Consider the following 27,727-nt stretch of genomic DNA (forward strand, 5'->3'; position numbering starts at 1 on the left):
CGGATATGAGTGATGCAGGACGGTGGCAAGAAAATAACTTTCTTTGTGGCCATTTGTCTTGCTTTGTAAGTGTGCTTTGTGATGCAGACCCCGCCGTCACAGCTGTAGAGTGTGTGCACAGGTTCGCACATGTTAAATGCAAACAAAATGCTTCACAGTTAGTCATCCAAAGTTGTTTATTTCAGAGGAACAAGGAGAGAAATGTTAGCTTCCGGTGGGGAAAGTCCATTTAAAGACAACTTTACACACATGCCTGGGAGGTGAGGCTGAGTGGTTGGGTGTGGGCAGGGTACATTAGGGATGAATAAAACTACACGTTGACAGAAGTGGAATTACTGTCTCACCAAGGAATAGGAAATGTGTGTGCGGTTAATGTTTTGTGGAATCAAAGAAAGTCATGTTTTGAAGTTTACGGCTAAGGGCTCTCCTTTACACTTGTCCCTTTCTTAACGAGATAAAGTAGCTCAATCAAGTGTCAGAGGAATTGCCGCGAGGAGATGAGATAGGGAAGAGAGGGATGGAAAAGATTTCTCAGGTCTCTTTTGATTCTGCCTGAATCATTTTGTATTCATATGAGGGAAACAGAGAGAGAGAAATATAGAGTGCCGAGACGCTCACATACGAATACAAAATAGTCTAGCTGCAATCACGAGTCCTGTGGGGAGTCTTCAGTGTATGTGTACGTGTGCATGAAGATGATAAATAAGTAAGTATGTAGGGGGTGTATGGATGTGTGTGTGTGTGCGTGTGGTACAGTGCAGAGGGATGAGGTCTGCTTTTTAACAACTGATGGAGATTGTATGTACAAAGGCTATGTCACACAAACCTCATCAATATGTGTGGATGTGGCCTCTGTGCGACTGTCCCTGTGGGATCATCTGTTAAGGAGACACATCCATACTATGAGCTTTTAAAGTCACAAAGCCCAGCAGGTAGTTTAACCAACGCATAGGGGGTTTCTTGACACCTGAAGCAAGCTAGTCCAGTTCATTGACTGCAGAACACATGATGAAATAACATGTAAGAAGAGTTATCATGAAGATAAAAGAATAGTTACAATCGTTTTTAGCCAGGAAAAGGTGTGACATTGAGAAATGAATCAGTGAGATAAAAGAAGAGGTTGAAGAACACACACACACACACACACACACACACACACACACACACACACACACACACACACACACACACACACACACACACACACACACACACACATCCTTCTACTAGTACCATCCATTTTCCACATTCATTCGGTATCACTCAATACCATCCTTAACCATCACCAATCATTTTTCTAACCTGACCCAAATTCAAAATGATCAAAACACAACTCAATATTCTGAACATACCTGCTAAAAAGTACAGGAAGCCAGAAAAACTTCACTGTGTGAAAATAATCCCTATTTTGAATGGTCGAAAACTCAAATTGGTTCTCTGGAAGATACAAAAGCACAGAGACATTCAAACACACACACACACACACACACACACACACACATACAAACTGGAAGAACATTATATATATGGTACTCTGTTTAGGGCTGTGCAAACTCAATGAAATATATGTGCATATTAATTTGAGACTGAGGGCACTATTTCTGTGATAGAGGATGACGAATGGGGGTTGCATTCAATTGGAAAAGAGTTATATGCTCCAACCTAAAAAAAAAAATCTTCAAATACAGTATGCTATCTTAAGAGTTATGAGTTGTGAACAAGTCTCCCCCGAAGCTGAAAGTTGCAGATCAGGCTGATGATCTGATTTAAAGACAAATCCGAGAGCTGCTCCTTAGACAGTGAACGATGGAACGACTACTAAGACACTATGACAACACCATTGATGATATACTGGAGATTTGTGGATCATTTTGCAACTCAGCTCTCAAAAGACTGCTATACATGTTTTTAGATATCAATTGTACTGTCCAAATCACTGGAGCCTTAGTGTACTTTGGACAAAGTTCAGCTATGGGCCTAATTACATTGGTCTCCCTGCTCTTCACATACTCTGTTAGTCCCATTGACAACAGTCACAAAAGCACCATACAGTATCATAACCCACAGAGTACACCATGTTTTACAGGAGTGGAGCTCTCAAATTAAAGGGAATATCTATTAATAAATGCTGAATACCAAATTTAAGATGAATACTTATGGCTTCATTGTTCAGTGTACCATGTGGCCTAGATCCCTCCTTTGATCTCTGTAGCAGTAACCATTGAATGATCCATCGGAGAAGTGGCTCATTGCCTCCCTTATAAACTATTTTCCTTCTTATTTTGTTATAATCTATGTATGTCTGTTTCCCACTCTCTCCCACCATCTATTCTATCTTCCATCAATAACTCTTGACAAACCAGTCCGTAGGCTTTTTTCTCCGTCCGGTCCGATTCATGTGCTACCTTCAGCTACACTATTTGATATACCATGAATCCCTGGGCTAATGCATAGCACATTCTTCTCAATAATGAATTGCGTGGGTAGGATCAAAGGCATGCATATGGAGCATACCTTGCAGAGGAAAGCCAGAAACCCAGAGGTAGCAAAGGTATACTAATGAACCTAAACCAGCTATCATGAGGGACCTAGGAGTGTCAGATGTGTAATCTATGGGGCGACATGCACACACAAATAGATCCATAAAGACAAACAAACATAACTCTACGATATTATAGAAATGACATGGCACAGTGAACAAACAAGTATACAGTGCAGTCTGAAAGCATCAAGACATGTTTTTCATAGTTTTGAAATAATTCTAGAACATTGGACTTAAAAAAACTGAGGCTAAAAACTTCTGCTGATGTTTGTGGACAAATATCAAAATTATCACTTTGATGTAAGTTTATCTTGAATTTTGAATTACTTCCTGTCCCTGTAGTTTTGTTTATAAAATGCATATACAAAGTGCTGGGAGGATTCATAAATGTCGGATTATGATGATGATGATCATCTAGGAAAAGTTAATCCAATTCATGAGAAGAGAAATATTATAGCCCCCTTACTTGTTGTCTGCCTATCCATCTATTCATCCATCCATCCATCTACATACATACGCTATTGTTCAAATGTTTGGAATCATATTCCAGTAAAGCTTGATTTGTTACATTCAGATGGCTGAGAGGACGACTCTTTTTTAAATGGTCTTTCATGCTTGTTGAAAGTCCTCTTTACAAATATATATATATAATTTTTTTTAAAGGGTTTTTAAATAAAGTCATGTTTTGTAGAGGGAGAACACATCGCTGTTAAATGGTTATACCACACTGACAATTGAAAGAGCAGGAGGAAAAAAAAGATCCCTCTTAGCAACAGTTGAATACGAATAGAAGGAATCATCAGTCGTCGGTAAAATAAATTGGAAGCTTAGCATCAAAACGTGTGCAGATTTAAAAAGGAATAAGTTCCTGTTTCAGTGTCAAGGGCACAATAATGCCTTTAAAGAGATGGAATTTTAACAGGTGTGTTCCTTTAGCACAGCTATTCTTTAAACTTTACAATATAAATGGAGGTTAGTTTAGGGTTAGCACTATTCAAACTGGATCAATAAATATCAGACGGACTATGGACTGACAAATCACAGTTAAAACCTATTTATTCTTACAACTGCATAGACTACAGAGGGGCCCAAAGAAAAACAGGACCCAACATATTTAGAGCCCAAATGCACCGTTGTGTCCAACAGTATTCTCCCGTCATATGAATACAAAATGAGCGAGGGTGCGTGCATGAAGAGTCAATGGAGAAAGACAAATAGAGCCGGTTGGAAACCACATTGCTGTAGGTGGAGGAAGCTGAATCATGTAGCTAATTATTCCCAAAGTGTCATTACATGGTAAAGAAAGTGTCCCCATCACAGTGTGGCTGATAAGCTAACTGTGTGTCCCCAGGTAATGATCGCAGGTGCCCCTCTTTGGGGTGCACCATTCGCGGCACAACCCCCAAGGAATCAACACCCTGGGGCAGCCCAAGAACACATTCAACAGACATCTGTTGATCCCGCAGGATGAGCTGCAGGCTCATGGTGTGGGAAACAACTGCTGCCACTACAACCCTGACCCTCATGAGGTGCTTGACAATGACAGGCCTTCGTGATGTATGGACAAATTATGCAGCAAATATATTTGATCAATAGATAACAAGAACAAAATATAGTGCTGGAGAATAACCCAAGTTTAAATTGTTGGAAAAGGGTATCAACGAAAAAACCTTGAGTCAAAACTATTCACCTTGCAGGATTTGTTCTTACTTAAATGTAATCAATTTCAGGAAAGTAAAGCATATAACACATACAAACACTTGACTTTCTTGAGGCTCTGAGGTGGCATTTCCCCTCACCCAGTAGTAACTCAACTATTGGCCAATAGCAGCTCACTGAAGATTGATTACACAGCAGTCTGTGAAAGTGATGAATACCACTGCAAAAATGGGGGGCTAAATTGGAAGTATATTGAAAGGTGGTAGATTGAAAGAATGCCTGAAAAGAACAATGTAATCAGAAAACTAGAAGGCACAAACAGACCTAATAGTGCTTCCAGGGGCGGCCTCAATGGTCCACATGCAGTGCAGGTTGTGTTCGTATGGAGCTGGATAGCCAGGAGACAGTATGCGCCCAGAAGGCTCATCCTTGATGCTGCCGCCACACTCCGCTAAAAAGACAGAGAAAAAGGGAGAGAGATTAAAGAGGCGAGCAATGACTCGGAATAAAATAAAAGAAAGTGCAAAATAAGTACAAGCTCATCAATGTTCTGGAAGTCAAATTATTAAAAGGTTACAGCAAGGTTAACATACTTAACATGCCAGAAACCGGATCATCCCACTTCCAGTAAGTACATCACATCAGTTTCCTCTCATTATTATTAATAATTGACATAGCAGTCATATGCTGAACTATGATGTGCTCCATCATATGGCCTGCAATTTGAATGATAGGAGGGAGAGCAGCCAACTCGACATACTCTATGTGTATCTCCTAGGCTCAGCCAAAGCAATCCACCGTCTCAGCCAATGACCTCATCCCGTTGCCTTTGGAAGTTGATGGATTTGTTGACTGAACATTGAACATATTAAGTTCAGTGTAACATTTTAAGAAGACGTTTTCACTGATATGGCAACGGATTGAATATATCTTTAAGGATAAATCAGAAAATATATTTAGTGTTCAGAACGAATACACAGTTGCCATTATGGATGTATCACTGATACCAGCATCTGCTGGGCAATATTGTAGGCTATAGATCACACCAAGAGAGTGTCAATAATCATTTGTTCATCAGAGGAATGTCATTGAGCATGCCTGCAGGTGTGTTTGTAGGAGTAGTAGAAGTAGTAGTAGACAACATGATGGTTCTAGTATAGTAACACGGTTCAATAAGCCCCCCTTAGGTACACAACATACACCAAACATAAGCTCAGTCTCTCAATATATTTACAACAACACATATTTATGAAACTACAAAGCAGAGGCCAAAACGTTTAGTTAAGAACAGTGTGAAGGATGTTTTATTTTCAGCTTCGAATAATAAATTGCCATCAGAAATACTGACTGAGAAGCAATTTTAGGCCCCCCTTCAATCAATTGTAACCTCTTACTCTATTTAAAAAGGTGAATGAAAAAAAAGACCTTCTCCAACAATAGCAGATTTGAAGTGTTGTTAAGATTTGAGGCAATTTTAAACTGACAAGGAAAGGGTCAAATGTTTTTTTTTTTTCTTCCTTCCACTGACAGGAAAATAGCTCCTTCAAACAGGTAGAAACGAAGGTCAAGGAATCATACTACTGATGAAGATGATAATGATGATTGTTGTGAAATCCATCTGCGAGAAAAAGACCCAGTACTGAAATACAGCAGAATTGGCAGACACTCACAACCAGAGACAGAATACTAAGGAGGAAGTAACCAACTAATAACACAGCACACGCACAAAGAAACACGCCATCAGACAGGGACGAACTTTGGTTTCTCCGTACACATCAGGCATTAACGTTTTGTTACCTTCCATTTGACAAACATGCCTTTCCTAATGTTTGCAAATAAATCCTTCCTTTGTTTCTCTCCTCGTCTCCCTCCTTCATTCTCTCCATCTCCCTCATGCATTAAACATTTAAACAGCAATAATCACCAGAGCTGGCCTCTGATCATTTCTGCTGTCAAAGCACAAACACACGAAACAATACACACTACTTGAAATAGAGTTTATGCTTGGTTGCAAAAAAAAAAAAAGATTTGAAAGATTTGATTGTCATTTTTGCTTTCACTATCTTTGGAAAGAGAGGAAAAATGCAAAATAATGAAAGTGTGAACATATTAATCTTTAAACAATTGCTGATGTGTCTCTCTTCAAGCTGTTTCCCCCTGTTATGCTTTTGTTGTTGAAAGAAACTTGCTGTTTCATGGAGACAAAAGAGAGGAGGGTGATCTATCACAGCACGACAAATCCATCTCTTTCTTCTCGCCTTATGACCTAAGAAACTACTGCTCAGTGCTGCCATGGCAGTGCAACTCCCTCAGCTACCCTACCCCTTCAATCTATGTCTCCACAAAACACCTTTCTAAAATCAACTCATGTTCTGCCTCTCCCTCTCTCCAAGACATATTGTGGAAGGTAATGTTTATATATGACAATAAAACATCTAGGTGACAATCAAATCAAGCAGACACATGCACGGCATAGTAATAATAATAATTTACTTAAGCAACACGTGTCAGTGAGGCATTAATATGTAGACATGACGCTACATTTAATTGGATACGCACTGTAATATTAAGTGTCAATAAAATGTAACCCTGTTTTTAAACTCCGCGTCCACCCCAGAGCTGCTCAGTTATTCTGTATTGCAACTTTCCTCTTCTGTGACTTTCAGGATATGAACTCTCTCCACTGTTTTCAACTCAATTTCATTTTCCTCCCCTCCTCCTTCTCGCTATATCCTTCTCATCTGTGTTCGGTGTGTCCCCACTGCTGGAAAAATAATCCCACCATTACAAACAGGAGCAGTCGCTCATCTGCTCCCAAATTCACTCTGGCTGTTAGGCTATCAACCGCAGTGGAAGGGGGCATGGGGAGGACAAACCTGCTCAGAGATATACAGTATGCTGAATGTTGTTTATACCCAGTCATGAAATTACCTGTCAGTTTGGGTTGAAATGGGAGCCGAGCAATATTATTCTAATCACCTTGGCTGATGTCAAAGAACACCAACCTGCCTGTTTTCCTTACCGAGCTTCTGGCTGGTTTCTGAGAGACCTTGTCAAAATGTCACCCAGGAGAAGATCCCCAAAAACTATTTTGGGTTTTTTACCAAGTCACCATGAGGCAGTATGTCTGTGAATGTATGTCACTTTAATAGTTTTGAATATAACGCCTAGCATGTTTGTGTCAGGTGTCAACAACAGACAGGTGAACTGTAGGTGAACTCTACAAAACGATCGGATTGGTTGAACTCTCGACAGGAGAAAATTATCTCCATGAAGTTGATTTCGAAAGTCATAAGTCTCAGACTACGAGGGGTTAAATGTCTGCCTATGTGCTGTTGATTACGGGGGAGAATCTTATTTTGGGTAAAAATAAATAATACGAAAAGGGTGTTTGCAATCATGAATATGCAATATGAATATAAGGAGCTGAACAGAGCGATGACATAATGCACTGAATAAGGTGCTGGATGTCCCAAAATAGCAGAGCTAAAACAAACCACACAGTTTTCCTAAACCTGCTCTGTCATATTCACATTATTATTAGGATGAAGAACTAGGTCAGGCATTTTAGTTCTCCAGAAAAAAAACTAAAACTGGTAAGGATTAGTGTGTCAAACAGTAAGGCAGCACCTGATAAATACTCGAACATAATGTAATACAACGCTGTTTTACGCAACTGTAGCTGAATTTAACATCATGTAACACACTGTGATGTAAGGCAGGATAGCAGAAAATAGCATAACATTAAGTAGCACTAGGTCAACTCCCATAAGGTAGCTGACGTAACCAGTGGTGAAAAGTACCCAATTACATTTACTCGTGCTGCAATTAAAAATATTTTAATTTCTTTATACTTCAATACATTTCTGTGTCAGCCTTAGCTACTAGTTATATTGCATATTTAGACTTTTTATACATTACAGTTGAATTTGATCAGTTGTTTTAAATTAAACAACTAATCTTTTTCTTATTATAAGTGTAATAATATAACTTTTTGCTGATCCTACTTCTGTACTTATTACTTTCCAATCTTGTACCGGGATATGTTTACGTTGTGGTATAAATACGTTTACTTCAATAAAGGATCTGAGAACGTCCTGCGTCACACACAGCATGATGTAACAAAGTTAGGTAAATATTATGCAATGAGCAAGAAGACATCAGCAGAACCCAAAACTGTACTGCAAATACACTAATATTTCTGCCAGCAGCACGGACACAGTCGATCTCCAACCCATTCAACGAGCATCTGACTCACCAACACAGAGTGGGAGGGGGCTGTTCCATGCCCTCCTTTCCCCCCTCAGGCAGGTGAGCACCTCAGGGCCTTTTAGGGTGTAGCCTGGGTCACAGATATACGCCACACTGCTTCCTGCAAAATGACCCTTGTCCTCCCGCTTGTAGCCAAACTGGGGAACACCTGGATCCTCACACTTCACCAGCTCAAAACCTTAGAGAGAGAGAGGGAACGGTGAGGAAGGACAGCAAAATTAGTGGGATGGTATTTAAGAAGAAAGCATGAATGTGGCAACAGTGAGGGGTTGGAACATGAAATATAATCAAACGAACTCAACTTAAATGTAAATATTAAATGTAAAAACGGTGGGTGTTTGTGTGTTACTCACTAATGAAGTGCAGTTCAAAGCCTTTACTGGTGTTATCCGCATTGCTGATAAACTCCAGCCACATGGAGCTGGAGGTGGAGTTCAAGATGGTCTCGAGCAGCTCGCTGCCGGTAAACACCCCCAGCAGACGAGCCGTATTACTGTTGCCATCAAAGACCTGGGAAGGGAAGGAGGGAGAGTGGGAGGAAGCGTCTGCATTAAAATGATCAGGTCGGCACACACAGCTACGCTAACGAGGCTGCGATTTACCCCCCCCAAACCCCCCTCACTTTGAGCAGGTCATCCTCCTCGAGTCTGAAGTCCCGTGCCCGTAGCTGGATGCCTTTGCCGGGCTGCGTTTGGATGGAGTAGATGCACTCGTGGTTGTTGCTGTAGTAACCGGGGTAGTTGGGCGAGAGCAGCACCCCTTGCATGCCAGTCACGGATGAGCCGCATTCAGCTAGAGAAAAAGAGAGGGAGCAGAGAGACGGACAGAGAGACAGAAGGAGAGAGGAGGGGAGAAGGGTGGGTGGTGTTGGAGAGAGCAGAGGACATGTCAATCGCTATATGCTTGAAACTCACAGTGTATTCATTCATGCTGTCATGCAGAGGGAGGCGGGAGACGGGCATGGGAGAGGGATACGGTCAGTGACTATACCTGAATGTTGAGTGGCACATCATCATAATCGCAATACAATCTGAATATGATTGCTAGTAATTTCAGCTCTATTTGAAAATTGCTTTGTGTTTGAATCACTTCAGGAAGAGAGTGAAAATAGAAAGGCAAAGTTTTCTGTAGAAAAATAGCTGCAAGAATTGAAATGACCACAAACGTATCTGGAATATTAGCTTGTGCAGGTGAGGTAAATGTTTTATCACTGTCAACCTTTAAATATTTGGATTCATTGAGAGGAAATATAAAAGCCAGAGCAAAAGAGAGACAATCAAGTAAATGTGAATACACTGAAATTGCTTGACCTACTTATAACACATGCCCAAACAGTCACAACAAACATTTATATCTGATTGATTGTGTGCGAGTAAAGGAAATAAATGTGACTTCACCAAATTGCATTGACTAAACTGTAATTAATTGTTGCCAAAAGAGTGTCAAAATCGTAACGCTTACAAATGACTCACTTACTTTAGAGTCAAAACAATAGGCAAGTGGTATAAATACCCCCTGGAAATAATTGCAGCTGTTCACAATTGCTGTACCATATGCAGTTTCTGTTTAACAGTGCATGGATATACAGAAAGGAGCCATGCTAAGGACAATCACAAATAGATCAGTCATTGTGACGGTCTGTGCTTTACCTATCATTAGGACCATTAGGATACAATTTGTTTCCATATTAACACTCTAATCCAACTCTTAAGGTTTGGTGCATCATATAATCAACATACTGACCTAAATCTGTCCAGATTGACTCATGTTTCCCAGGCATTAGCGACGAGCAACATCAACAATTAACATATTGCAGCTCGTTAATGTCATCCTCATTACAGCTGCTGCTCCATATAATTTGGTCAAAGTCAAAAAGGCTGTTTCTGGGAAGCTATCCAATGAAGAGACATAACGTGGGCGGATGGAGGGATGATAATGAAGAGAATTGAAAGGGAAATGCCTCGTCTTCCAACGTGACTGACAGTTTTGTAAGTGGATGGGTGGGTTTATGCGAAAGGGCTAGTGAGGTTGCGAGGGGGATAGAAGGGGAGTGACAAAAGCCAAAATAAAGCATGTGACCACCTACCAACACACCTTGGCAGAGGGGAGCTCCACACCCGCCTCCTGCCTCCTAAGCAAATCACCCTCGCCGGACCCTCCAGTCGATAACCCGGGAAACAGGAGAAGATGAGGGCGTCACCCACCCCGTATTGCAGGCCCTTTCTGGCACTGTATGGTGGGATTCCAGGATCATCACATGGCTCCAAGTCATACTCTGGAAGAATAAAAAGAAACGGTGTAAAGGTAGTGTCTCCACAGATCTATTCGTCCATATATACCAGGTAAACTGGGATGTCTGTTTTGTTTTCTTCTAGAAGATAACGTCATAGTTACTTCCATGACCTGTGACCTTTTAATGTGTGCAAATATAACTGGTTAAGACTTCCGTCATGCTTTGAAAGGATTAGAACTTTTCCCCACTGGATAAACAGGAAGGTGAAACATTCTTTAATGAATCAACGTGTTATTTATCAAAATCAATAAAGCATCATGTGCCATTGAGGGGGTCAACATTTAGGCCTCCAGCGAGTCATAGATTTAAATCCATCCTGCAAAGCTTCATGTTGTTTTTAAATAGGTGGTATTTTTACATTAAACTGTCAGTCTACTGGACTTTGTGATCTTTTTTTATACTGTGTCTTGGTGTTCATATCCAGGGATGCTGTGAGAGCAAAAGGAGGTGAAATGATGCTCTCAGTGGGTAGAGGCCCATCTGTGCTCTATCCTAATTGATCATTTAAAATTAATCAATTCTCTGGATGTTAACCATTTCATAATTCACTCTCGAGTGGCTGCAATTACATATTTCTAGGACGCATACTTAGATAAGTATTTGCTTCTTGTTTATGGTGGGCTCCTCTTAGATAAGCATAAGCAAAAGATATGTCTTTTGTTTGTATCGTTCATGAGAGTTCATGTGTTTACGTTATCCTGTAGTTCTACACTTGTAGGGAGGTTGCATTTGCAGTTTTGTGTGACATGTTTACATGCTAATTTGAGTGCAGTGCGTAAACTGCTTTAGATTAAAGTTCCAGTAATGCAATGAAGTCATGAATCAAGTTCAAAGTTAGGCTTAAAATGAAAACAACACTTCCATTTTGTTTTGATTTTGGTGGTCCTATAGAGGCATCAGTATCACACGGAGACTGTTTCATATCCAGTAAGAAGTGAAAAGCCTAAAGACAACATGACAAGACAACAGTAACATTCTCTCTAAGCAGCGAAGAGCATCCCACCGACCTAGGAATCCCCATCCCTTCCCAGTTTCTTTTACAGTTCTATTACAACTAGAACAAGACGGATCCTTTGTCGCAAAAACCCCTTCAGTGCTTAACCTCTCGGCATCAGCCCCGTCTAAAAAATGTGCATGTCTCAATACTGTGATCAGCACTTGTTTCATCTATCCCTCTTTTCGTCTCTCAACATTTTGAATACCCAAATCCACTCTTACCAGAGAAAGTGATGTTGAATCCCTCGTAGGAAACAGAGAAGTCGGAGAGAAAGCGGATCTGAGCCGTGTAGTTTCCAAATAGGCCTGCACTGAGAGTCAGAGGCAGTGTGGAGCCCATCAGCCTCCACAGGGGCTGAGAGAAGCTGCCATTCTCTGTCACCAACAAATGGTCGTGAGGGCTCTCAAGGTGGAAGGTGTGGAAGGTGAATTGGACACCTGAATAAGAGAGGAAGACAGACTGGTAAAATGCACTTTTAATATTATATTTACATTCACGACCTTTACATAAGTAAATTAGAATTAAATGGTATTCTCATTATCCCATATGTCCAAATAATTAACTCCTGCAAGTTGGAATTCAAAAAACTAAAGACAACTAAATCTTATGTTCACGTCAAATAGGCTGAAGTCAACAAAAGATTCTCAGTTTCATAATGCATAGAGCATCAATTCCCTGTCTTCCCTCTCAACTACTTATCAAACACATTACACGCAGGCATAGAGAGGATCTGCAAATAAGGCTACATGACTGGAGCGCCGTCCCTTGGCGCTGCAGCCCTAGGCCAGCCTCTCAGCGCGTCTTACAGAGACAGCATGTTCGGCAAAAAATGAAAAGGCCACTCAGTAGGGGGAAATGACATTGTAAGGGAAATTGAATTTGACTGCTGCATGTGTTTACACAGAATTTCTCTGCTAACCTTTGCCATGGGAGGTCTCGATTATCCATGTGCAGTTCAGGTTGTGAGGGTAGAAGTCTGGGAAGCCAGGTGACAGGATGGTGCCAAAGTTGCCTTGGATATAACCTCCACACAATGCTGACGACACAGGGCGAATGGGTACAGCGGGCGATGGACGATGGAGAGAAATGAGAGGAGAGGCAAAATCAGAGGGCGAAACAATGTGGACGAAGACAGAAATAAAATGTCCCCCCCAAAAAAACAGCAAAACTTGTCTGTGCATTTACAATGCGGTAAAATACATTTTACAAGAGGTGCCCTTCAAGACGGCATAAAAAGGAAAGAGTGGTATCATCAATATCATTACAGAGTGGGCAGAAATCAATACCGTCCTTAAATATAAAAGCATTTACAGATGAGGAAAAAGGGAAACATCAAAGGGGAAGCTCAAGGCCCTACATATAAAACATTTATGATGAAATGAGCCCGAAACTTTGAAAGCCTAAAACAAGAGTTGCTGAAAGAAACGTTATCTTAAATGGATTTTATAATAACTCAGAGATATATATGAATTTAAATGTGATGCAATATGAAGCAAAGTGCTCAGAAAGATTTCCCCCTGTTTCATCTGGAATAACATACAACAATGAATGTAGCTTTAATCCCGTCTATGAATAGGATGAAATCTGGCAGGAGACTATTCATTTCTAGGTCAATATTATGGAACGTACCATCGCAGCTAGGCAGGGGCCGGCTCCACTGAAAATTGGGTTCACACTCTAAAGGCTGCGTGTCACTAAGTGTGTAGCCCGCCTCACAGCTAAATGTTACCAAAGCGCCCACATAGAAGTCATTTCCATGTCGCTGGCCGTTGACAGGTATACCAGGGTCCACGCAATGATCTGACTGTAACTGCAAGGCTAGAAAGGAACGGGACAAAAAAAGAGAAAAAAGTTACACAGAAACACAGATACTGAAAGTCCACCTGCTCGCAGTGTAATTAGGCTCATACCCTGTTTCCAATAGGTCACGTTGACGTTAGAAATGTTAAAAGGCAGCTTGCTCTTCGAAAGCAATCCCGATAAATAATTAACTTGAACATCATTTTTGAACAGGAATAAACAAATGAGAAGTTTCAGCTCTATTTCCCACTCCACCGTGCGCAGGTTCTGCCTAAGTAACCACCGTCGTGAATTATTGAAGCTTTGCAGAGATTCATCACAGAGAAAGTGCAAAAGGTTACCAGTGTCAGCCACACAGGTAGAAATGAGGACAGGACTGCTTTAAGGGTTGGATTTACAGCATGAGTGATGACCGGTGTGCACATGGAATTTTGAGCATGGTATTGTGCGGCAAGGCAGAGATAGCTGCAAGAACAATCCCACCCCATTTACCTTCTAATTATAGGTGTTGTAATAAGAACAACTTCATGGTGAAATTGAGAGCCTGCAGAGATTGTATTTACAACCAAGACTGTATAGCTTTTATAACTTGTACGGTGAACAAGGCTTATAGCTGCTGTCTCTGATTAGCTGCATATTATAATAGATTCATTTATATTAGGGTTCTGTGAAGCATGGGTAAATGAGTCCTTCCTTTACAGTATTCTGTATCTTTAGGTGTAAGGTTTGACTCTGCGTTATTAACTTCACTCACAACTCTAAGCCCTTACTTTCGTAACGTATGCGGAAGCCGATGTCCGAGTGGCTCTTGTCAGTCGAGAAGAGGAGATACACGAAGCTGGAGGTGCTAATGAGGAACTGGGGAACCTGGGTACCCTGGTAGCTACCAATTAAAGGCGAAGAGGGAAAACGTCCATCGCGCACCTCCAGGACGTCATAGTTGACCTCTGTGCGGAACCTGAGAACAGATCATTTGAAAAAATAATGCAAATACAAATGCAAATACATATGGTCACATTATGTTCCCACTTGGGATGGGCATCATTAGGATTTTACCGATACTACGACACTTATTGATACACCCAATCTTTATCGAAACTCTAATTGTCTCTTTTTCATTACCAAATAATTGCTTTTATATATATCATTGTTTTAAAAATAATAAAGGTGGAATAGGATTGGAATTTATTTACATATAACTGAATGTTGTTTCTGGAGCAGAAGCAGTGATGTGTACACCAGCAAAGTCAGGATAAAAAGTAATTAATATCTTACTGGAAACAACTCTAAAATGTCAATAAAATAAATCATGTTCCTGAGTGAAGATTAGCAGGAAGGAGGAACAAAGACATTAGTCAGTACCAGTCATTCATCCTGTCTTCTATCCTCTTTCTTCTGCTGATGTTACTGCTTGCAGGTACCGCTGGTAGAGGGAGGTGGGACTGCTTTGTCTCAGTCAGCAGATCGTTTCTCAAGGATTCTAAGATATGTGGTGAACTAAGCTAAACAGCTGGACTACATACAGAGAGCTTTTGTTTTAGTTTGACTGTAACAATTAGCTTTTTAGCCAAGCAAGCTCGCTGTATTTGTGTAAACATAACCGTGGTTAAATTTCTCTAGTCTGCGTTTCATTGGTAAATCTGATCAGTGGGCTAAAGTGCTCGTCTTGACTACCTACCAGACATAGTGAGCAAATGTCCTGAGTACATAGACCCTAAAAGCTTTTTTTATTAGTTTGGAAAGATGCACCACTTAAACTAAAGATTAACTGAATAATAAGGGTCTTAGAGAGGGACACTGTGTCAAAATGTACATGGGCCGTGCTAAACACATTAGCATTTTACCTACTTACCGCAAACAGTAGGTCAATAAGGCCGATAGCTATTTTTTGCCCTGGGCCCCCAAGCGGGTTAATCTCTTTTTAGATAAATGGGTAGTACTATATTCCACAACAATAGCTTTTCCAAAAAAACAAAAGATTATTAGCTTTTCAACATTTGGCCACATTTAAAATCATAAAAGTAATATTCCATGAAAAATGAAGAAAATAGATTTATGCTTGAATGATGCTTTTTTTCGGATGCATAGAGAATAATTTCAAAGATTTTGACCATAGTATGGATTTCTTTATGTCAACATTTTGCTTTTAACCAACATTTGAAAAACTTAGATTTAAATCAAATAATCTCCTTTGGCTTTTGGCACGGTTTGGTGAGTGCATCAGTGTAGCATGTATGTATGTGTATTAATGTGTGTGTGTGTGTGTGTGTGTGTGTGTGTGTGTGTGTGTGTGTGTGTGTGCGTGCTTGTTGTGCGTCTCTGCCTTTGCTGCCAGAGCTTCATCTTCAAAGCCACGAATAAATTGCTTAGTTTCAGTACCATGTCATCTAAATGAAGCGGTTTGTGATATTTTATTGATGTTACATAAAAATTAAACAACAACAAACATTTATGTTGTATTAATTTTGCCTGCTGTGCTATCGTGGCAGGGACGAGGATGAGATGGGCTCACAAGGATGAGCCTTAGTGGAACGCTAATGTAGCGTTTGATGGTACGACTGTATGTCCCTCTGTCTCTCACCAAAACATCAGGACGAATTCACTTCTCTCTCATCTCTCCGGTTCCCCTTGACAGAGCATGTCCACTTAAATATGCATTCCATATGAATGCATACATTTACAAACATGTGTGTACCTAAGGATATCTGTGGATCTTCAGGAAGTGGGGTATCAAACAGCTAAATAAAACATAATGTTATCCTAGTTGGGGGTTTATGTTAATGTGCATTCGATCGACTGCATTACTGACAGAAAGGGAGGAGGAAGAGAGGAAAACAAGTGACAGAAAGCAGCGAGATGGTTGCTAAGATTGTAAGAAGGTAAAAGAAAATCCAAGCTTACTCTGAGAGAAAAAAAAAACAACAACAGTGAGGTAGAGGAAGTTATCTGGGTTACTCACTTGTCAAAGATGATCTTGATGGGGTAGCCTGGAGGAGCCTCAATGATCCATTCACAGTTGAGGGCCTCCTTATAGAGTTCTGGCCAGCCAGGGGAGAGGATGATTCCACTGGGAGCCTTCAAATCCCCTCCACATGGGGCTAATGGAGAGAAAGAAGATATTGAGGGAGAGAAGGAACAAATATAGATTGAATTATGCATGTCTTTCCCATCTGATATACGACAACGTCCATAGAAGATCCCATGCATCAGCTGGGGCTCATCCCATTTCTTTTAGTGCCAGTGTCTATCTAATGTAAATTGGTGAGAGCTCACTTCAAGGTTAACCGTCTCTCCTAGGAGCACACCTATTCATTGTATGTGTGCATGTGTGCACACGGGCATGCATTGCATATCCATGTGTATGCATATGTTTCCTCTCCTGTCCCTTTGTCTCTAAATCTGTCATCAAACCCCTCCTGCAAAAGTGCTGCTGTCGTCCCCATCAAACAGAGAAAAGAGAACGTCTTTGATCGCCATGCACAAAAGACACTTGAGCACATCGACCCCTCTCCCGTACCCTCACCTCTGCTACTGCTCGCTTTGCTGTACATCTCTGTAACTGCCTATCCTTAACCAGAACACAGGCACAGTAGAGGGCTTAGTTACAGTGCCAGCTCCTCGCTCCCTTTGAAGTGGAATGATTTAATCAGCCAACTCAGCATACTGAAGGACATCTATAAAACGCATTAAAGCTACAAACGCAGGGGTATGATAGATGGTCTCAGGGGAATACGACGCTGCTGTGGCACACAGGGGGAAGTGACATGTTTTCATAATGGTTTCTACTTTGCGTATCTTGAATAGTGAGCCTGATTAGACCCCTTAGAGCCCTAAGCATGTCTGTGCTAAATGTGCTATACGCTGCTGGCGTCCACGAGCCTAAGCTGGTTAACACCTAACTTCCTTTTAGCTTTGCCAGCTCTATTGGTCTTTCTGATTTGCTGGAAATAGTTTATTGATATTGAGTCAGAGAGGAATAAATGGATGGTTCAGCAACCTGCATGCAAGCACAGGATGTCTGCAGCAACAGATACTTGAGAGAGCAAAGCTTCTGTATCACCACCAGCAATCACCACCCTTTAGTCAGATCTTTGTGATCTCTGCCAGAAGGATGAATTATTATTGTTATTATAGATATTGTTGATGACAATAATTAATTATATCTGCAACAAATGTAAAATATATAGAATGAATGCATCCCAGAAGAAGCAGCAAATCTATTTCGATTGATTTCTTGTCCTCTCGTTTATCAACAATAATCCATTCAATATTTGGGTGTGCAGAAGATATAATCTCTTTACAATCCTGAGATGCAGTGAGGCTAAATTATTAGCCACAGTTAACATGAAAAAAAGCATATTCCAATATGATGGTTTAGAACAGTTGTACTTAACCTATAACACAGTGGGCACCGGGCTAATGAGATGCTCGACCATGGAACAAATGCTTTTCATGCGTTGTTTTTTGTATACACCCATGTGTGTCCCCAGTAATAGGTTTCATCTCATGCCACCTAATGAAAAACGCTGGAGAGTGTAGTTAAGATGTTCCGGTTAGGCAACAAGCATCCGAAACCTGTTGTAAGATGGCTGTCATGAAGGGTAACACTTGTTTACTCACCCTCACAGCGGGGAACTGCATTATCCCATACCACGTTGCCATCCTTGAGAATGCAAGAGATGGTTTGCGAGCCGTGGGTCTTAACAAAGCCCTCCTCGCACAGGAATGAGATTGAACTGCCCAGCTGAAGGCTCTCACCAAAGCGTTTCCCATTGACTGGCACACCTGGGTCTGGACATTCGTTGTGACGAAATGCTATTGGACATACAGAGAGGAGATCGGGTTAGTATGAAGGAGAGCACAAAGGTGTGATAGTGTTCAAATATTGTTAGAAAACATTAAGTGCCCTGTTGTTGAAAACACAACAGCTCACCTGTAATTCGGCAGGTATTAATCCTTGTCACACATTACATTTTCCGTGCAAGGATGCTAATTTCCATAGAGATTCTAAAATAATTACCTTAGTTTCTGGACAAAACTTTTTTCCCCTACTGTCAGCATTTAGCAATGCCAGCATTTAACGAGAGAAAATTTGTTTCACTTAGTGAGTCACATTGATTCAATATGCTGCAGTGATTACAGAGGGTGGGCAACAACACCGTATGCAGATCATCAGGCCAGATGACACTGTTGAATGATACGTGGAGTAAACACAACAGGGAAAAATAGTTTTCCTACGTCCTCAAGATTTTATCTATCAAGCAGGAACCAGTTCGAAAGGCCACGAAGAAACGCAGTCACACAACAAGAGGCATAACCCTGGAACAAGGCATGTAAACAAATACATCACCTCCACCACTATCTCTCTCACTTACTCTCTCGCTCTCACTCTTGTACACGCATGCAGCTAGGTGACACGTGTAGGTGTTGATGAATCCCTCTTCTGTATCCATTGGACCCAAACAGAGTGCCAGCCACACCTCATCCATCACGATCATCTTATTTATTAAAGTGGCAGTTTGGCATGTGCTTAATTAGCATGAATGATGGAAGTTGACCGCTCAGCACCACAACCCCCCCCCCCCCCCCCCCCCCCCCAAAAAACAGTCCTGCAGTTAGATGACACTGTTTTCAGGAACAAACCGTCATCTTCAATTAACCGGTCTTGACATTCACCATGCTGCATTGGTAATTTATTTATTCATCTAATTGGCTAATTAATGCAGCAGTTGCCATGTGTTGTCCCCATTTGCAGCTTTACAGAGGCACCTGGGTTGGCTTGATGACATGTCTGCAAATGAGCAAGAGCAAGGTCCCAAAAGCCCCCCGGGGTAGGCTGACATATGTTATTTTAGCTAGAGCACCAGTATTTTAGGAACTAGAAACAGAATACAGGATGAGTCCTCAGAGTGCATTGCAATTTGACATACCAGCTACCACAGTGAAATGGATCAAATGATCACACAAAGAAAATATTCAGTTTGTTAATTACTAACACTGTGTTGAAGACTTTCTCTAAATATTTTTGCGTCAAAACACCTTAGCAGCTACATAGCAGGTATGAAGTTTATAGGCCCAGAAACATCAGACATCCATGTGAGATGATCTTTGCATGGACGTCCCTGGATCTATCATTTTTTTTTTTTTTTTTAAAGGTGACAGTAACTATGATGCTCAGCACACATTGTTTTTTAAGTACAAGGAGGGATGGCTGTTTATGATCGGTATACAAACCTAACCTATGAACATACATGTTCATGATAAACGATTAGAGCAGAGCCATATGTGAAGCAGTTAAACCAAAAGTCATGGATATTTCTGTGTGCACAGTTACGTTCAGGTACATTACCGTTAGTAATAGAAACAGACAGCATTAGATGAGATCGAAGATGAAGTCCATTTCATGTTCTGCTGCTCATCATATGATGATTTAAGGGCTACATGCTTTAGTAAAATATCCTTTATTGCATATGAGTTCTTTTAGTTGAATGATTCCAAAAAAACGTGAGCTGCATTTTAGGGAAAAAACTTTTGTGGCAGATTTTATGTGTGTGTCAAGCTTTGGACAAGAAAAAGTTATTTGTTTCCAAAGTAATGTTGAATGTGAGAAGTTATGTTCTTGTCTTTTACCACCGGGACTGTATTTTTGTTGTCCATGTGGACTGGACACTTGTATGTGCATGTTATTGCATTAACACAATAAACGAATGAAATGCTTCCCCCAAGCAGCTGGATAACTCTGTAATGATGTGGTAACCCCAGGGCGAGAAGTACAAAGAAGATTATACAAAAGCATCAAACTGTAAAAGTAAAAATAACACTTTATTGCCTCCATTAAAGTGAGTCACTGCTACTAAATTTAGTACCAACTGTTATTGAGAAAAACCTCCCAACGGCACCTTAAAGATTACTATCAATCTTTGTGGCTTTATAGGGTTAGGGTTAGACACCATGGAAGGGAATATCTAATTTGGGATGTGTAACAATGCAAAGATCAGGCTCATTACAAAATGATGCATAATGCAATGAATGCACTGCCACTGCCAAACCCTCATGGTACAGTATCTCCAAGAAATGGGTTTACCAGCATGCAGCCAACGGTTACTGCGTCAGAGTACAAAACCCATCTGGAATTTCCTCACAAGTCAGCAACTACCCAGAATAGAATATAATGAGCACTGCTGCAAAGTATCTGTCAGGTAAGGATCCTGCGTCTTTGTTAGGGTTTTTATTTAGATGTCAAGTCTCTATTTATACAATAAAGACAGGGTTTTTGTCATTTCTCTATGTGTGCAAAGAATGTGTTGCTGATGGCTGAAAGGTGTTTATGGGGTCTGAGGGAGACATAGATGTGGCAGATGATTCATCCATGCACGCACACATACAGATACACATACTGTACAGTACATATGTACACACATTATACAATACAAAACATCCAGTCGGTACAGGATTTTGTGATTTTGTGGGGTGACCGTGGCTAAGTGGAGAGCAGGGCCGTCCTTCAATCACACTCAATACCTACTTGTAAACGTGATGTTAAAGCCTCTGTCTGTGTAGGTGTGGTCAGTCAGAAACTCCAGCCGGGCCACATGGGCACTAGTTGTTATGGGAGGAGGTAGGGCGTCACCGGAAAAGGTACCCAGGATAGGAGACTCAGCCTGACAAAAAGATTAAAGGTATCATAAGCTTAAAAAGAAAAGAAGTCAGGGAGTAAACAGCTGCTATGGGGAGGTAGACAGAAGGACTAGCAAGTCCAATGATGCTGGAAGACGGGTTTAGTTCGTACACATATTTATAGTCTGCTTCTCCTACTGACATGCACAATGACTGATCAACAGGAAAATAGTTGTTGATGCAAAAAAGAGCTATGCAAAGTAACTGAGAAATACAGCTTCTAATTCAACACTACCTTTCCACCATCTTTTATGGAGAGGAAGTCAAACTGTTTCTCCATGCTGATGTCGTTGAAGGCCAGATTGATGCGGCTTTCAGGATTGGTGATGATCAACCACACACAGTGCATATTGTTGCCGTACTCCTGAGGGTAGTTGGGAGACAGCAGCACCCCAGATGGAGTGGTAAAGTTGAAGAAACAGGAAACTATAAAAGGAATACGGAGATATAGAGAGAGAAGAAATGGGGAGAAACAGAAATAAAACAAAGCAACTGAGAATTGTTTCGGAGGCTGGAAATCATAAGGGATGATTCTATTTACTTTTGCTGACTACAAGATAATATGATTTGATAGATTTTATTGAAGAAAATATGTGTGAGGAACTTGCCCATGATGTTATTTTAGAAGAGGTTGTTTGTGGCAAACTTGAACTATTTATCTACCATTATATGAGAATACGAACCCACTAGAAAGAACATCTTATATAAGAAAGCCTTGTGGAATGAAATGGGCATAGAGGAAACCTAAGCCCAACAAAAATCTGACAACAAAACCAGAGACATCATTGCTTTCAAGCAATGTCTAGCTATAGGGAAAGTGTTAGCAAAATGAAAGACTCATCTCCCTCCCTGAATACTCTCAAGGCTGTCACTTGATCCCAGTACCTCCAATTAATGTGCTTAGAAGGCAACGGCACAATACCTGGATGTTACTGGGCAGATAGCCTTCCTTGAAGAGTCAGCTCACGATGTCTGCTCTGTTCATGGTGGTCTGTGAAGGCTAAACAAGTACTGTATATGCTTGGGAATGAAAATGACAGCACTGACGATGCTGTCGTTCACGGAGATATCTACATCTGATGGGATACACAGACTCGGCTGTCATTGGCACTTGCCCCCACTTCTTCAACTATCCTTTGGTCTGTACATATATTTGAGGTGAAACATAGGCCATGAAAAAGAAGGTTGTTCTAGCTTCCAGGTGCTGCGATCTATCGATTGTGTAAGGATGTTTCACTTAACAGTAAATTTAGAAAAATGACGTAGGTTGGCATTTAAAGGACGCACCAAATTTCACAAATGCACATTGGAGAGATACTTAAACATGCACTGGTGCTTCAAATATATGAATGCAACTATCAGAATCTGCAGCCAAGGTTCCCTGTTTTATTATTAATGATTAAATTAATCCTATTCAAATGCTTACCCAGCAGTGCAGGAGCAATGTTGATAACTAATATTATCTTCCTAAGTTTAAATAAGAGAGAGAGATGACAAAGGTTCTGCCTTCTACCTTTTGCACTCATGCGGTGAATGGCTTTATCTCAAAATTTCAATTAGTTCTGCATCTATGTGTGATTACTTTAGGACTTCTTCCATTTCCCCTTAAAAATGATTAGCTACAGGATGTAATTATTCCTTATACCTAATGCATGTGTAAATAAATAAGTAGGCTATATGCATTATCATATTGGATGATGAATACAAGCACCCTGCATTGTGTCTACATGGCTAAAATAGTTTGTTAAATGTCAACTAAATAAACAATGTTTAGCAATATTATTGGCCAAAGGTTGCGCCAGCAAGTCATTCAGCTCAGTGATGTTTATCTAGGTACTGCAGCTTTTTGGCCACCCTATTATCATATCAATAACACAAACAGTGGCCATTATCTGCATGGTCAGCTCTCTTTTCCTTTTGCCCTCCCCCTCTAACTCTCTCACTCTCTGTGTTTGTCTTTCGTGGCTTTAATTACTTAATAAGCACTCTTACTGTTTCAAAATCCACGGCCTCTGCTGGGCAAACTGTGGGGGATAATCTGATCATTTGTTATGCAGCCCCCTCTGCACTCATCTGCACAAACATACATACTTATGCTCCTCTTGATTAGTGAAGCACATGTCTGTACATGGTGCATGTAGAATCTAAATGACACACGGTATCCGAGAACTTACAAACACAGCTGGGTTTCTTAGCCGACCACTGGTTGTTCTTCTGACAGGTGATGTTCTTCTTCCCCACCATCTCAAAGGCAGGCAGACACTCAAAGTAGAGTCGTTCCCCGTGACGAAAACTTGTCCCCTCCCGCTTGCCATAAGCTGGGATTCCGGGATCTCCACAACTGCCTTGGTCAATTTCTGTTTGGGTAAAAATAAATACATAGGTAAGAATGTGAAGTATGCAAAGCAGGAATTCATAAAACAAATAAAGACCTGCTCCTGTTTGAATCACAATAGATATAGATTCAACACAAGCCCTATCCTCCTCTCTTTAACCTTTATATTATCTGGAAAAAAAAGAAGAAAATACTGTTTATTTATTTAGCATAATGGACCACAATGGTGGCCCTGTAAATGAGAAGTGTCCTTTCTACAGTTTTACTAACAAATACTAGATGGATTAGTTAAAAAAGAGGAGGGTGGGGGAGAGAGAAAAGAGGCATCTCAACTTAAGGTTATTACTGACGGCAGCCTCCAGCGGATTTTGACAAGATACTACTACACAGGCAATAAGTGATATGAAGATGCAGGACCTCACACTCAATTAAAACAGATAGAGCTGTCTCTCATTAATTCCTATTTTTCAGGAAAATGTGGATTCAGCTTATCGCTACCGATTTAGTCTGACCCTATATTTTGACAGGGCAAAAGTCCTTAGGTGGCCAATTGAAAAATATTTCCCCAAAAACGAATTTATTCATTTACTTTGCCATTTACATATATATATTTTTTTTCTTTTGCTGACTGTGGAAGCCTGGAAGAATAGTGCAGTCATGTAGTCTGCAGTCCAGAGAAATAATGACTTCCCTTATCGTTCTGTACAATGCTATTCTGCAGCTAACTCTCAACTGTTGGATGTTGGAACTTTCCACGAGCACATTGTCCACCCATCTTCCCACAGGGACGACGAGGAAAATACATTTACAACTTGTGGAAAACAATAAGGTGAACATTGCATGCAGAATAGGATGCACTCTACATTATTACCAGCTCTTATTACAGGAACATTGTGCCAATTTTTTATTTATTTTTTGACCTATAGGGCAAGATGAGGAAGAAATACTTGAACAACAGAGAGGGTTTGCATGGAGTGGGACATCTTGGAGAACTAGCTGTTAAAGGTAGATGTCCTTCGCAGTAACCTTAGTTGGTTCATGAATCTCTAGCTGAAGAGTGTCCGGGGTCATTGCTTCATTGTTCCTGGTTTTAGAATCGAAGACAGTCCTGTCAAGCAACTTGAATGAATATTAGCAATGACTGAATCAGTGAAGAGTTCATTTTGGGCTGAAGAGGCAGACTAGCATTAACAATTTATTACATTTCAGGACAATTTCATTTTTCACCAAGTAGTCCTTACTTCTCTTTATCCCCCGAAAACATTAATCACTTATGTTGCAAACCTCTCTCACATCGGTCTCTCTCTCCCCCTGCAACTGTATCTTTCCCCTTACTGTGTGATAAACGTTCACACTTGCGTTGGAAGCTGATGTGAGCACTTTAAGGTGCATGCACAAACTCTCTCACACACACACACACACACACACACACACACACACCCGCACACCTCATGAACCCTTCTTCCTTAAAACCACACACGCCAATTTCATTATTGCAAGATTTATGCATCCCTCTTTCTTTCACTCACTCTTCTTTCTACTTTTCGGAGGTTGCATATTGCAGATGGGAATGCTGAGGTATCATATCGAGGCATCCGGATGGGGGAACACAGAAAGCGAATAAGCTCATCCATCCAGGAAATGATGGCCTAATACGATTTTAAATCGCACCAGGGGCAGTGCTGGGCATAAATCCATACTCAGCCCTAATGATGATCATCATTTAGAACACATATGTAGAGCTCAATGCGGTTTGGATGTATGGCTGTCCTAAGGCAGCCTCATTCACAAGACAACTCATTGATCTCACATCGAAGTCACCTTTAAAAGGGAGGATGCTGAAAGCGAGTTTTGAGTTGGGCCTGAGAGAAAATAAAAATATTTAAAGCGAATGTATAAGATCCAACAGAAACTACATCTGGAAGAACACGACAGCTATAGGACAAACACAACAATACATACATGTGCAAATGCATTCAGGCACACACACAATCACTTGTTTGTCACTATAACAGACACACTGAAGAACTCAAACCCCCTGCGGTGCATTTTCTCAAGGGTCCTCACAATCAGAACTTGAGGGAAAATGGAGGCAATGAATAAGAGCCCTTTGAAGTGAGTGTGAACATTGGCTTGTGCATGTGTTTCATGGACTGTCTCTTGGTATACATGAGATTGTGAATGTGTGTGTGTGTGTTTGTTGTGTATAAGAGCAAGTAGGAGTGCAAAGGCATTTGATTCTCATGAATAAGCGAAGAGATGTGATGGTATATTTGTTGTCCCTGTCTGTTTGACATTCTGGAGTAATCCAAGCATCGTAATGGGACTCAGACTCACATTACTGTCAACAAAGTTACCGCAATCTCCTAAGGCCTAAAACGACAAGAGGACTTTAATAATAAAGTTTACTGGTAAAACACAATATCGCATAGAATATCTCAATGTGGCTTTACGGACCAATGTTTCCAATACCACATAAAAGCCTTACAGATTAGTGAAGTGGCCTGTTTACAACATTTGGACAATGTCGACTAATATCAACTGCATTAACTGTGCAGTTATGCAAAAGTAATTGCATATCTTATCGGTGGGTATTAGCCCTATTCAAGCACTGACGACAACATTTTGCCACCAGACAGTTACACGTGGCACATTTCCAACTTTCAACCATTAAAAGCCGTCTGATCGGGCTCTAAAAAGCGTACTGTTAAAAACTTAGCATTGTAGTTAAGTGATTGCGGCCACTGCAGAGTGTGTGCAATCCACACTCAAATTGAAGAGTAAAGTGGGAGTGTGTGTACTGGAATGACTGTGTTTGCAATTACACTTGATGATCAGGCTTAAAATACAAGTAATTGTGAATGCAAATTAGATTCTGGGTGCTCCAATCTGGGAGGTGAAGTGGTTCAAAGTGTTTCTTCCCCTTCATTAAGTAGAACTCATTGTTTTAATTACACTTTGGTTTAGCATGCTGCTCCACTTTCTCTGTTATTTTTACTGATAATAAATAAGCATCTGCGGGCAAGGGAGAAGACTCGCTGTGCTTCTGAGAGGCAAGCGGCAGACTTATCTAGAAGAAGAACTCTGGCAAACTCCTCAGATTCACACAGAGATGCACACAGACAGACAGAACACACACATAGAGATCGACGAACTCACACTGTCACTTATTTCTGTCTCTCTGGTCTTCACACATGAACCCCCCAACACACACACACACACACACAGACACAAACATAATGGTACACGCACACACAGATACACACTCAGATTAGGCGAAGGCGTCAGCTATCTGCAGTATTCTACATTGATGGCCCGTTGCCTGTTTTACCAAAATAAGTACCTTTATTGTCCTGAATCAAGGCATCGAACACGACATAAACAATTAATCTCAGAGCATAATTTGCACAATATGCAAAGAAAACAGCAATTTGGGATTCCATTCACTGATAATCCTTGACTAGACTGAGTACTTCTTTGTAGTCTAGCTGTAATCTAGAGATGCAGCATGTTATGCGAAAGAAGCAGCTCACATGGCAGCGAGTGCCTATTGTTTTATGACGCTATTAAGCTTCACTACAAAAGTCTTCTCTGACCCCTATGCTCTTGAAACTAAACTCACGATGATCCATACAGGCAAGGACAATAACAGAGTAAACCGAAGCAAAATATATCAGTGCCCATGTTGTCAGCTTTGATCAATTAGTCACAATGCAAAAGGGTAAATGACCAAAAAAAGACACGTCATTCTAACCGAGACTCTCAAAGAAAGAGTTACTTTTTTTTAAAATGATGTCAGCAAGCATTCCACTGACTGACAATCACACATTTTGAAGCACCCTTACCTTCGTAGGACACCTTGAATCCCAGGGAGCCACTGGTGTCATCTGTTTTAAAGTTTAGCCACATCAGGTGACTGGTGCTAACCACAAGGTCTGGAGTGGTGGTTCCAGACAGGCTAAAAAAAAGAAAGAGACAAGAGGACAACTTCTTCTAAGATTATTGAGAACATTAGGTGTGTCAATTGTGTTTGCACTTACTGCAGAATTTGGTGTCACTTTAATAGCCAAAGGCCCTGTTTCTACTGCATCATTAAAACAACTTTCACGGGAGCAGAAAAAACAACACCTGAAGTTATATATTAAACTATCT

The 27,727-nt window shown here is 40.8% G+C and overlaps 1 protein-coding gene across 1 annotated transcript in view; it reads right to left on the bottom strand.

Moving 5' to 3' along the window:
* csmd2 (CUB and Sushi multiple domains 2) overlaps positions 1-27,727 on the bottom strand; it is a 201,255-nt gene that overhangs the window by 67,362 nt on the left and 106,166 nt on the right. Inside the window, exons 12-26 of the mRNA XM_076075332.1 lie at positions 27,421-27,533; positions 23,415-23,597; positions 21,476-21,666; positions 21,089-21,224; positions 18,184-18,378; positions 16,523-16,661; positions 14,334-14,521; positions 13,393-13,581; positions 12,683-12,799; positions 11,985-12,200; positions 10,560-10,748; positions 9,096-9,265; positions 8,827-8,983; positions 8,460-8,651; positions 4,526-4,652 (exon numbers count right to left, since the gene is read on the bottom strand). Coding sequence (XP_075931447.1) covers positions 4,526-4,652; positions 8,460-8,651; positions 8,827-8,983; positions 9,096-9,265; positions 10,560-10,748; positions 11,985-12,200; positions 12,683-12,799; positions 13,393-13,581; positions 14,334-14,521; positions 16,523-16,661; positions 18,184-18,378; positions 21,089-21,224; positions 21,476-21,666; positions 23,415-23,597; positions 27,421-27,533 — 2,502 coding nt within the window. The remainder of the gene's footprint in view (positions 1-4,525; positions 4,653-8,459; positions 8,652-8,826; positions 8,984-9,095; positions 9,266-10,559; positions 10,749-11,984; positions 12,201-12,682; positions 12,800-13,392; positions 13,582-14,333; positions 14,522-16,522; positions 16,662-18,183; positions 18,379-21,088; positions 21,225-21,475; positions 21,667-23,414; positions 23,598-27,420; positions 27,534-27,727) is intronic.

Source organism: Anarhichas minor, unplaced genomic scaffold, assembly GCF_050575085.1.
Source record: "Anarhichas minor isolate MPS153535 unplaced genomic scaffold, ASM5057508v1 ptg000051l, whole genome shotgun sequence".
Lineage (NCBI taxonomy): Eukaryota > Metazoa > Chordata > Actinopteri > Perciformes > Anarhichadidae > Anarhichas > Anarhichas minor.